The 13,420-nt window shown below is 41.1% G+C and overlaps 1 protein-coding gene across 3 annotated transcripts in view; it reads right to left on the bottom strand.

Annotated features, from left to right (window-relative positions):
• LRP8 (LDL receptor related protein 8) overlaps positions 1-13,420 on the bottom strand; it is a 120,131-nt gene that overhangs the window by 10,376 nt on the left and 96,335 nt on the right. For all 3 annotated transcript variants that reach the window (XM_075182114.1, XM_075182113.1, XM_075182112.1), the window contains 9 exons: positions 12,074-12,199; positions 10,587-10,758; positions 9,942-10,169; positions 7,638-7,756; positions 6,860-6,999; positions 5,415-5,556; positions 4,455-4,607; positions 4,000-4,236; positions 1,714-1,782 (listed from right to left, as the gene is read on the bottom strand). In XM_075182114.1, coding sequence (XP_075038215.1) covers positions 1,714-1,782; positions 4,000-4,236; positions 4,455-4,607; positions 5,415-5,556; positions 6,860-6,999; positions 7,638-7,756; positions 9,942-10,169; positions 10,587-10,758; positions 12,074-12,199 — 1,386 coding nt within the window. The remainder of the gene's footprint in view (positions 1-1,713; positions 1,783-3,999; positions 4,237-4,454; positions 4,608-5,414; positions 5,557-6,859; positions 7,000-7,637; positions 7,757-9,941; positions 10,170-10,586; positions 10,759-12,073; positions 12,200-13,420) is intronic.

A 13,420-nucleotide genomic window follows, 5' to 3' on the forward strand; every position in this document is an offset into this window, starting at 1 on the left:
CTCATTTATTTAGTACATTCTACAAAATGACAGCTAGAATCTGATTGGTTGCTATAGGCAACATCCCCACTTTTTCAAACCCAGCAGTTTAGTAAATATACCCCCAAGAGTGATAATTAGTGGGGGGGTGTAGTAGTGAGAGGACAATATAGATCAAGGGGTGTGAAGCAGGATGTAAATGATTCTGTAGTTCAAACAATAATGCCATGGAAGGATAGCAATAAAACCAGTTTAGTAAACATTGTTAGACAGGGGTCAGTGAATATGTAAGGAGGGGATAAGACAAAAGGAGCAAATTAAGTAGAAAGATCCACCCTGAACAGATTACATTGTCCAGGTAGAGACATGAGCAGGTTTAGGAGATAACAGCTGAAGGTTTATTGTTTGTAGTTCTCACACTTGGTGAACTGTGGTGTTTTACTTTTAACTGTGAAGTTAGCACACTTGGTGAACCCCCTAGTGTATCTCATTACTGAAAACAGACACATATGGGCTGATCAAAGCAATGCAAGTGTTGAGAGTAAGGCTGATTAAAGCTGGTTATTGGAGAGTCATAAAATTTGCATCACTGACCGCAAAATTTAACAATTGTGAGTTCATATTTAAAGCAGATCAGAATGCATACATAGAAATTACAGATTTTAATTGTACACAGAAGTTGCAGGTCAGAAAATACGGCCGCTGTATTTTTACAAGAACTCCCCGATGATTTTTTCTTGCGCCCCCTAGAGGTGTGAAGAAAAATCAGCGGATAATTTACCATAGTAACGGTAAAAATGCGCAGCTGCCATGTTCTCAGGAACATCACGGCTAATTGAATCTCCCACCCAAGGTGGAAGGGAACAGGTATTATTTTTGCAGTCCGTCCGTTTCAGAGAGAGCATCAGCCCCACATCAAGCTCAGGAAGCCATACGGATAATTCTACTATAGTGAAAATCTAATTCAAAATACACACTGTATCTGGACTTCAGTATTTTCTGGGCTGGTGTGTAGGTAGGTAATGCAGGCCTAATAACAACACACCATTGCAAGGTATTATATGCACGGTGGCCTAGTGATTAGCACTTCTGCCTCACAGCGCTGCGGTCTTGAGTTAAATTTCCAACCATGGCCTTATCTGTGTGGAGTTTGTATGTTCTCCCCATGTATGCGTGGGTTTCCTCCGGGTGCTCCGGTTTCCTCCCACACGCCAAAAACATACTAGTAGGTTAATTGGCTGCTATCAAAATTGACCCTAGTCTCTGTATATGTTAGGGAATTTAGACTGTAAGCTCCAATGGGGCAGGGACTGATGTGAATGAGTTCTCTGTACAGCGCTGCGGAATCAGTGGCGCTATATAAATAAATGGTGATGATGATTATGATGAACTATGTAAGAAGAGACAAGGCATTATGGTGTGTATTCATGATTCATGACGTTCTCTCTCATATTTTATCTTAATGCGAAGTGTTATGTCACAACTATGTGCTTGTGGGCCAAATACTATTAAAAAACATCATACACTAGGAATCTATGGAGGGCATCACATTATTAACTGAACCATGTGTGTGTTTCAAGGCCTTGCTTGAAGCATGAGCCATGCAGGGATATGAAAGAGGTGTTTGTGAAACATTACTACAACCAGACTGGTTCATTGTACATGAGACATTAGACAGTGACCATGCTACACAGACGGTACAAGGTCTACACACCATGTACACAGACTACTCACCAACAGGCACAGCTACACCAATCACTGCAGCAGTCAGCGTGGACCTGAGGTCAGAATCTGCATTCCCATCTGTAAGGAGGAGACAATAAGATTTAATGCAGCACTGTCCAAATTAAGTTACACATGTGATCCACAGCTTATTATAAAGGTGATGTCACACAATAGATTCTATAGACGTTTACTGCAGGCTGAGTTTCACAAATCGCCTCGCTTTACCCAACTCTCCCCTACAGGGAAGCAATAGTCACAGTGTACCTACCACAAGCTGCTAAACATCTGTGTATAGAAAGAGGAAAGGAACACACACAAAAATCCCCCAGCACACTGTTGTCAGCCAGTACAAAGAGGAAATAAAACTGCCTCCGATGTATAAATAAAATGCATGACTTCTGTATATGATTTATAAATAGAAGTCAGTTTTATTTAGTCTTTTTACTGACTGGGTCAGCACGGTGGCTCAGTGGTTAGCACTTCATGAGTTCAATTCCTGACCATGGCCTTATCTGTGAGGAGTTTGTATTGTCTCTCCGTGTTTGCGGGGGTTTCCTCCGGGTGCTCCGGTTTCCTCCCACACTCCAAAAACATACAGCTAGGTTAATTGGCTGCTATCATATTGACCCTAGTCTCTCTGTGTGTGTACATGTATATGTTAGGGAATTTAGACTGTAAGCTCCAATGGGGCAGGGACTGATGTGAGTGAGTTCTCTGTACAGTGCTGCGGAATCAGTGGCGCTATATAAATAAATGGTGATGATGATGACTGACAACAGTGTGCTGGGAGATTTGTGTGTAAAGCGCTACGGAATCTTCTGGCGCTATATAAATAAATGATGATTATGATGATGATGGTGCTTCTTTTGTAGATAACCCTCCCTTTTGAGTACCTGCTGTTGATGGAACTAACATTTTGAGTATCTCTATACAGAACGAGCCCTCATGGTCATTGCCTCTAGCACTGGCAATTATCTATCTCTGTCCCTAGTGCAGCAATGTTAATAGTCCTTTTCAATGTAGTGATCTCAACGCTCAGTCCAGGTTAGGTCAGGGCATAATGTGACTGGTGAAGGATTTGGAGTTTTTGCCAAGAGCCTAATTTGAGCAGAACCAGCATTAAGATAAGGCGGAGAGATGGGGCTCCTGGTGAATGTATATTTCTAGCTGGTAGTAGGTACACTTTAAATTAGAAGTCAGGGGAAATTACAACTTTGTTAAGGACCAGCACACATGGGCACAACAAATATCTCCTCTGTACTCAAATTAAGAAAAAAAATTTAGAGGAGTCACTGACCCCCCCTTAAAATATCACCAGAACAAAGAGAAGTAGAGAATTTACACCCTGTCAAATCCCTCACAGTTATTTGTAAATCACATACTTTCCTCTGCAGCGATAACCTTGAGCTCACTGGTTAAGGTCCCTCAGTATTTACAAGGTCACTGACAGATAAAGCAGCAGACGTGTGTCTGGGCTACACTAATACCATTACTTCTAGAGGTGTCAGCTGTGGGAAAAGCAATTGACAAGTCCTGCCGAGAAGGGATGTGTCTGCTGATGTCTCTGACAGAACCATCAGGATAAATATTACAGTGCTAAGGGTGGGATGTGGTTACATCTTCCAACATCATAGGTGACAATAAACCTGCATGAGCAACTAGCTGACATGCATTAATCCAGGGTTTCCCAAACCCAGTCCTCAGGGCTCCCCAACAGTGCAGGTTTTCCATATCTCCTTGCTGGAGCACAGGTGTATTCATTACTGACTGACACATTGTAACAGATCCACAGGTGGTCCTAATTATGTCACATGTGATCCGGAAAACCTGCACTGTTGGGGAGCCCTGAGGACTGGGTTTGGGAAACCCTGGATTAATCTAATGAAAATTACATATTCCATAGAAGAGGAGGAATGGAATTTTCGCCTTAACTTGTCTGTAGAATTGTTCTTCTTTGTCCTCCATATTCTAGATAGTTTTCCTACCATTTTTCCGTCACTTCCACTCCTCCTTATGGCTAATGAGTGGGTGTGGTTTAGTGAGCGACACAATAAAACAGCAGTTTTATAGAATACAGGGAATTTTACTCTTTGAGAATAATAGGGAACGAGTATAAAAATCGCAGTGATGTCCGGCAAACTGAACTGAACCCATAGAGAGGCAGTGAGAGTAATGTATCCAGAGGTGGCTTCTGCACAATACACTTTATCACTGTAAATATAATGCCTGCAATACATTTCACTTATGTCATCTGAAGCTGTATAGTGTATGGAGCTATCCCAGTCTCTTGCTTACAGTGCTGATATACACTGCTGTTCCCAGTAGTCATGATCTGGATCTCCCCGCGGCTGGACACAGAGGTAGTTGGGAGGTTGGCGGTAGTGCTGGAATGGTTCCGTCTTATCGCTGTAGTAGTAGTGGATGTAGTGGAGGGAAGCCCTGGAGTAGTCTGAGCATCTGTAGTAGGATCTGCAGCAGGGGGGTCAGTGGTGACAGGGGGTAAAGTTGGCTCAGTAGTAGCCGCTACTGCAACTGATTAAATAAAAAAACAAAACACAGCAACAATAAATAAATGGGGTCATTGATACAGATATTACAATTTAAAAAAGATTTTCTTGATTTATACAAAAACATTACATGTAACTGTACCTCCCCATCAGCCTACATGTCCTTTCCATTAATCTACTTAATCCCACTACCACACTGCCCATAATTAGCTACTTCTGTTACCCGCCCTTCTACCCCCTTACCTTTCTTACAGCTGCGCATGTCTGGCCCCAACGCCACGCCGTCCGCACAGGCACACGTGTATTTGGGGGAATGGGCAGAAATCTGCGGAGCCGCCAGGCACAAGTACTCGCAGCCACCGTTCGGCAGAGAGCCTTGGTTGCAGGCATTTACAGCTACACAAAAACCACAATTAGATTTAGGACTGCGAGTTATGGATGTAATGTAAACACACAACAGTGATCACCAACAGGCCGGGAGCACCTAATATTTATCATGGTTAAGAATTGACAACATTCAACAAACTCATCAGTTTAGACTAGAATTAGGCAGCCTCAGGCTCTCTAGCTGTTGTAGATCTGCAAGGCCCAGCATGCCATATGCCACTCTTAGCCTCTGCTGGCAGAGCATGCTGGTACTTGCAGTTCCTCTACAGCTTAAAAGACACAGGTTGCCAGTGACTGGTTCAGACACATGGCTAGTAGTATTATTATAATAACACAATTATGTTCTGAATACATTTAATTTAAAATAGATCTATAATGAAGGTGTGTTGTTCTTCTGTGAAATGTGGCTTGTTAACATTCACAAACATCTGTAGAATCTGCGATATAACAACTGGACAGAACATCCGATATTCCAGATGGATGGGAAGCATTTTTATTTATTTTTTTTAACCCCTGACTTTCTGAGCAGTAGACTATTCAGTTCTCTTGAAGTGGGTGCTTGGGACAAGTCTGTCCTGGGTGGAATACATGCATTACTGTACTGAACTGTACTGCATACTGATCCATGTTTTAATGATTAATATAATTTTTCTTTTAAAAAAAAAAGAAAAGGTAATCTAACATATCAGATGCTCTCTCCTTGTATTTTAAATCCCAGTATATCAATAATACACCTATAAATATACATTAAAAAAAAAGAGTAACAACCAACCAATAATGTAACTCAGTAGTTATCATACAATAAAGTTCTTGTACCTTTTGGTTGTTTGAGCTGATGGACAACGACAATATCATGAGGATTGTTGAGATTCTCAGCCAAGACATAAATCTCTTTTCCGGTCTGTCTGTTGGCACTGAAGATGGCTTCATTCTCCAGATCTGTCCAAAACACCTTGTCCTGGAGGGCAGGTAAGAGGGAGATTAATGCTGGTCACAGTTATGAGGCCCAATATCACAGTGTGGGTGCCCAATAATACTATAGAGAACAACTCGGTCATTATCGGACGTGTGGGTAGATGACTGCAGATGGCGGTCATTGGCCTGTGTGTACAGTCATCTTTTAACAGCTCCCAGCGACACCGGAAGGATTCTCCTACAGTTTTGCCACTTATGTTTGAGGCCACATAGAACCGTGAATATACTGTGTGTGGCCATCTTAAAGCTGTGTACACCTTGGCATTAAAATACTGATTTTGAGCAAGATGCTTATATACACTTTACATACGCTTGGCTTGAACAAGATAACAAATTCCTGTTTTTACCAAGACGCGTGTTTAATAAGACTGCAGACTGAATGCATTTGTAAACACATATAAAATGCCTATCAAAACACATACATGAACACAATGCCGCTTAATGTGCTTTCACATGCAGGAAATAACGTATTGCAAATGCCAATGCTTATGGAGCCCTATCGAGAAGGGAAGATTACATGCAAGAAATAGAAAACTGGGAAGCAGTAAAAAATCAAGATGTAGAGGAGATGACAATAGGGGAAACTCCTCGTAGATTATTGTACATCTTATCACTATTATGAGATATGAACACTGACAGATATGACATTCATAAAAGTAGATATAGATATTATTCTGCATAGAGAAGAGAGTTTTGCTGTTATTCAATGAGTAGGAGCTGCTACTGCCAGTCCTCATGCTGCGTACGACAGGTTCAATTTAGGATTTGTGTATCAGTATTTTTGCAGGACTGAAAGTCCAAACAGTGCTACACGATGCTTAGAAGAGAAGGGTCCTCCTGAGCACATGGACGTGTATCATCAGGTCTCCCTATCCACACTTTGTCCACTGATCTCGTATTACTCCACTGATCTCGTATTACGCCCCTGGGTTGTATCAAATAGAAATTACATTCAGCAATTGTAGTGTCTTGCATTTAAATGTGCCTGTCCATGACCATAGAATCAGCAGGCCCCACCACCCTAGAGCATGGACTTGATTTGCGTCATTGTGCCTGATGGGCAGGGCCTGATTATGCAAATTACATTATCATGGTCCCGCCCCCACTGCAGGAGGATGTAAATTATGTACAATGACAAGGTCTGTTTCCAATTTGGCTAAATTAGCTTAAAATATATCTTTTAAACAAAGTATTTCTCAGGCATAACTATAAATAATGTTTCCATACATCTTTGATATATACCAGCATTGTTGCCATACTATTGTATCAATGTACGTCCCTCTCACCTCAAACACCGCCAGACCAAAAGGGTGACTCAGTGTGTCCTCTGAGAAGATGAGCAGTTTCCTGTTGGAGCCATTGAAATCCACGCTGGAGAGGGTGTGTAGTTTTGAGTCCACCCAGTACAAGCGATGAGTCAGCACATCTAATGGAAAGAGAGATGGGATAATGAGCCGTGAGGAACACAAGGGCATGGAACAGAAATACAGCAGATGACGCAGCACATGTGGAGATTAGGAGAACAGTGATCGAGACAAGGAGAAACTCACTGACCTAGAAAAAAGACTAAAACACAATTATTAGAACGTTCCTGTTATATAACTCTACAGCTAAAGTAACGCTACAGCTAAAGTGTGCCTGTCACCCGCATGAAGTGGAAGCAACAATTTTGTGGTCTAAATCAATAGTCCTGAGAATATCGCCCATCATTCAGGGACATCACAATGTCCAAGTGACTTATAGGGTGGTATTTTCTTGTTATATTGGTTTACTGCTTTGGAGGCTTACAGGTGTAGCATGAGTACAGCGGCTCTAGCAGAACAGAGGCGATTGGAGCACCCCAACGGTAGAGTCACTCCAGCTGAGGGTGGACAGCCGCAGCATAACAGTAGAAGTAGGCCACTCGCTTCCCTTCTCCTGTAACGATCTCAGAGATGTGGGAACTGCCACCTATGTATTCTACATACTCCGTGTGCGGCTCTAATACAGTGCGCCACTATGCCATGTCATGTGATACTGTACAGGAGCCCCTTCCATTAAGAGCTATACAGTTCATCCACTCACCTAAAGTGATTCCATTGGGCCACTCAATTTCATCGGTCACCAGCACCTGCCGATCGCCCCCGTTCAGTCCCGCTTTTTCAATTTTAGCCGGGTCCCCCCAATCCGACCAGAACATGAACCTAAAAGGGACACAGCAACATCACTAAAACAATGCATTGGTTCATGCTATAATACGTGTAACATATATGACAGCTTGGGTTACAATTCTTATAAACACAAAGGGCTACATATTACATTGTACCTTCAGAACAGACTAAGAACACACACATAAATTGCAGATCCGTTAATTAATGTAGCATTAAACATTTTCCAGTGACCTATACCCAGATATACTATCAGAGATAGGAGAAATGGTCAGTGGGACAATAATAGCCTGGATAGTTCCCAAACCTGCCCTTTATGGGAGGGTGTTGTAGAAACTCACATGAGATCCTGTCTAGAATTTGGAAGATAGCATGTGGGAGATCCTTATACCAAGTGGAGGAAGATGTTATAGGCTGTGCGATAGGGGCGACCACTCAGGGCGCAATGCTGAAGGGGGGCAGTTTAGGAATATTTTAGGTTCATTTGGTTAAAATTGATGGCTAGGGGGGGCTGCATTTTTCTTTCGCGCCCCAGGCGCTAAAATTTTAAGTTATAGCTCTGGCCTATACTACAGCACGGTGGCCTGAACATAATATGCGGCAGGGACTGGACAATGTATTAAAGTTAACAGAGCAGGATATAGAGAAATCTTGGAAGAATCTTGCTGCAATCTACAAGAAAGTTAGGATTTGGGAGAATATTTATATGCCAATAGGACAATGACTTAAAGCATACATCGGAAACCACAGTGAAGTTACTTAAATGAGAAGAAAAAAAAAAAATTCTTGTTATAGCCACTGTATATAACTCCTATAGTCTGTGCACAGTATACCCAGGATTATAGTCTGGCTGGGCAATAGCTGTGACAGGTTTTACAAAAGCAGTTACTCAGCCTAGTTAATGCTTTCCTCCATTTGTGACAGTGATATTTAACACACTGAACTATAGTTACATGTGAAATCCACAACACCAAATCAAGTCACTGTTTTGAACTGATACAAACAAACATAGTGTGACTTACTTATAGACTGTACCTAAAGGGGATGTCGACATTTGTACAACCCCTACAAAGAGCACATGGGGTACCCCCCAGAAATCTCCCCCCTTAGCTGAAACTGAGAGCTAGCGTTGAACCACACTCATTCTCCCATAACTCTGCAATAGAGCTCTACTATAGACCCACCCAATTCTTCAGCATGGAGAGCTATAGCCAGAGCTGGCTGCAGGTAGTAGGTATATCCTCCTATAACTGAGGACATTTTTGATTAAATTAATTTTGTCATATGCCTGCTTGTGTGCAAGAGCTTCAAAAATGTAGCAAGGTTTAGATTTAAATTTCTATTTTGAACTGCTGATGAAAATTCGAGTCTGGGTGGAAGTAATCTGGGAGCACGAGTATCTTGGAATAATTCAAGGACAAAGGCTCTACAGAATATACTCAGCTATTTGTACATGCCGTACAGACCATTCATTTCAAAATGAACAATGCATCATATTAGATTATAACCAAATCACCCCACATACAGGCCCACCCAACATTCAGCAGTAACATGTTCGCTCACACATAGACCTAACCACAACAGAATCTTTTCAATATTATGGAGGTACATTTTTAAATAAATTGCAAGACTAAAATACAGTACATCATTTGCTTCATAAGCACTTGAGTATTTTTTTTATCAATCCATATATTGATAACTCTTAAACATCCTAAGCATATAAACATATAAACATAATCTGTTTATTCAACTTCCGTTTTAAACTCACTGATTATCCATATTACAAGTCCGTCCATGGGGTATATTTACTAAACTGCAGGTTTGAAAAGATGTTGCCTATAGCAACCAATCAGATTCTAGCTGTCATTTTGTAGACTGTACTATATAAATGATAACTAGAATCTGATTGGTTGCTATAGGAAACATCTCCACTTTTTCAAACCCGCAGTTTAGTAAATATATCACCAAGTTTTGAATATTTTGCAAAACCGCTGATTTTTGTAATTCAGAAAAAATATATAGAGCTATACTATGATTGTTATTCACAGTATGAATGAAGCACAAGACCAACTAATAATAACCAAACATTTGTTTAAATTACACTAGATTGAAGATAACATTGCTATATTGGTTGCTATGGTTACTACACATTCCCACTTTGTCAGCAAATAACGCTCTTATAACATTTTAGATTTAGGGTATTCCCCGTGGCAGCACCCACCCTGATGTGGGGTCGACAGCGATGGCTCTTGGTTCCCCCAGACCCTTGTTGAACAGAGTTTTCCGCCTGCAGCCATCAGTGGTTGCCACAGAGATAGTCTTGTTGCCCGAATCTGTCCAGTACATGTTCTTGTGGATCCAGTCCACAGCGAGACCCTCGGGAGAGTGAAGATGGCTATCAATCAACACAGCATGTTCTGTGGGGTCCGCAGCACGGTCCACAGGGGCACTGCAAAAAGACAAAGTTAAAATAAACTTCAGGGAAGCTGATTGAATTCCCTAAACATAACATATAGACTATCTACAACAATTCCTAACCGTGATATATCCTCCACCGGTATCTGTGCTTGCAATGATTCATATAGCATTTAGCACTTGACACAGTTCATTCCTGTGATCAATATATCTGGTCTACTGTTTAGAACACCAATTTTAGTCTTATGTTGCATTTCCATCACTTCCTTTAGATTGTTGGGGGCGTGGCCTGATTGTAGTGCTGGAAGGACTTGGTTGAGCTTAGCGTAAGATAGGCATCTATCTGTATAAATCAGAGCCTCTCTCTAAGCTAAACAATCATGTACATGAAACGGCTATCACACAGGACATTACAGCAAGAAGAGTGTGTGAAACAACGTAAAGCTCTTACCTGTAAATCTTGCGATGGAAAAGATCGCACCAGTAAATCTTTTTGCTGATCACTTCTACATCCAGAGACACAACGTTTTTTAACTGTGAGGCGAGACGTGAGTAATCTCTGTGCACCAGGTCAATCTGATGGAGCTCGTGCCGGTTTGTAAAAATCAGGTACGGGCTCTGCCCTGGAGGAGACAGGAAGTGAATCTATGATCTCTTCTATGTGATAAGTTCTATATTCAGGAATATTGGCTCACACCCCTACATAGAGGCTGCCTCAATATATAGAAATGATTACTACACTGGAACTTGGCTTACAAGGTTAGTTAGTTCTACAAATAACAAAAAGTTCAACATATTTTTGTTAGGAAAATGTGACCAAATGTCAGTAAATACCAAATGTTATATTTTGAGACCACCATAGCCTTCCATCCTGGTAGATAATATAGCGCCCCCTACCTTGTGTTAGAACTTACTACACTAGTAAAACTGTGTTTAATATGTTACAATTACCGCCATAAATATTGCGCAATTCATCTTAAAGCAATAATAATAGCCTCCGGAGGGTACAAATTGCAGCATCTTCTGATTGGAGGAGCTGGGCAGATTGGGCGTTCCTTGTTGAGTACAGGCTAGGTGAGTGTACCTACTTTGAGATTTAATTTTGAAGGACAAGATTATTAAATAAAAGGGTAGGAAGGCAGACTTAGGGGCGTTCCCTAATTTACAGCATTTCCTCCCTGCAAAATCCCTTAATTTTTATAGTTGCTCAGAAGGTCCCAGTATTTCGGCGTCGCCCTATATTTTCCATGGGACATGAGTTGCTCCTTCTGGGAACACTTATGGAAAAAGTGTACTTCTACCAATGTAATAAGAACATTAACACACCCAATAGTGACACGTGAAATACAGTCAGCCCCAAATTCCCTCGCTCCCATGATTAATTCCAAACACCAATACTGCTACACCGAGCAGTATTTCCAGAGATAAAAGGAGAAGGATAAATGAACAATGGGATAGTCCTAAAGTGTCAGGAGACCGGACTTTAAAGAAATATTTTAACGCTTTCTAACGTTGCAAGTAGAAAGACTATGCACTTTTTCTGTATTTAGAGAGAAGTATTCCACTCCTTGCATATTGTATAACAAAAGTTATTATACCCCACAGAGTCCTTGACTTGTTGCCCATAAAACAACCCAAGCTATTCCCACCAGGCTTCTAGATAGAATATGGGTTATATTTACTAAATTACGGGTTTGAATAATGGAGATGTTGCCTATAGCAACCAATCAGATTCTAGCTGTCATTTTGTAGAATGTACTAAATAAATGACAGCTAGAATTTGATTGGTTGCTATAGGCAACATCTCCACTTTTTCATATCCAGTTTAGTAAATCTATCCCTCTGTCTTTTCTTACAGTCCTGTTCTCGGTTGTATCTCTCAGCTTCTCGTTCTTCCCCACCATCCGCTACCCACACCCTTCTCTTTAGTAAACTCACCAGCGGCCTTGCAGGATTTGGACACACTGTCCATCTGATATCCCTCGTAACATTCACACTTATAGTCCCCTTTATAGTTCACACAGATCTGGCTGCACGCATCCGGGTTCTCACACTCGTCAATGTCTGAAATTAAACACAATACAACAAAAAGATGAACTGTAAATTAGAATACAATTTCTAAATAGCAACTTCTTGGATACTGTTGAGTGAAAAGTGGATTCTGGAAGCTGAGTGAAAGTCAAAATGAATTAATGAAGCTAAGATGATGGTTAAAATAAGGCTCTTATTATATCCTCTGTAGACACGCTGAACTTATGTCTGGTAGTGTCTCTTCTAGAGGTTAAATGTTGGAAATCGTAAAGCTTTTCCTGTTATGTGACTGTATGTATTGTTATTAACAAATTTACCCTGTTGATGTCATCCATGCCAAAAAAGGAAAAGCTCTGGTCATAAAGGGCCCGAGTCATTAAGGAAAAAAGGAGTAAATGTTCTCTGGGACAAACCATGTTACAATGCAAGGGGTGCAAATTAGTTTATCATCATCATCTATTTATATAGCGCCACTAATTCCGCAGCGCTATACAGAGAACTCATTCACATCAGTCCCTGCCCCATTGGAGCTTACAATCTAAATTCCCTAACACAGACACACACACACAGACAGAGAGACTAGGGTTGATTTGTTAGCAGCCAATTAACCTACCAGTATGTTTTTGGAGTGTGGGAGGAAACCGGAGCACCCGTAGAAAACCCACACAAACACGGGGAGAACATACAAACTCCTCACAGATAAGGCCATGGTTGGAATTGAACTCATGACCCCAGTTCTGTGAGGCAGAAGTGCTAACCACCATTTTGCACATAAGTTAAATACTGGCTGTTTTTCATCTAGCACATAAATACTTAACAGTTTTATTTTCATACTGAAATTTAAAGTTGATCAAGGACATGCCCTACCCCAACTATAAATCTCTCCCCACATTTTAAGTTGACCTCCCCCTCCAATGTAACATGGTTTTGCCCAGATACAAAATCACTCCTTTTTATGCTTTGCTCTCCTTAATGATTCAGGCCCAAAGGGTTTTAACAAAGAACTGATCTTACTAACTCCAGATGCTCTACACATAAGCAATGTCTTCATTTAATTAACTTGAGGATTATAGAAAGTTTTACTGTCATGGGTATATATCATCATTTATTTATATAGCGCCACTAATTCCGCAGCGCTGTACAGAGAACTCATTCACATCAGTTCCTGCCCCATTGGAGCTTACAGTCTAAATTCCCTAACATGCACACAGGCAGACAGAGAGACTAGGGTCACTTTTGATAGCAGCCAATGAA

The sequence above is a fragment of the Mixophyes fleayi genome, chromosome 8 (genome assembly GCF_038048845.1).
Source record: "Mixophyes fleayi isolate aMixFle1 chromosome 8, aMixFle1.hap1, whole genome shotgun sequence".
Lineage (NCBI taxonomy): Eukaryota > Metazoa > Chordata > Amphibia > Anura > Limnodynastidae > Mixophyes > Mixophyes fleayi.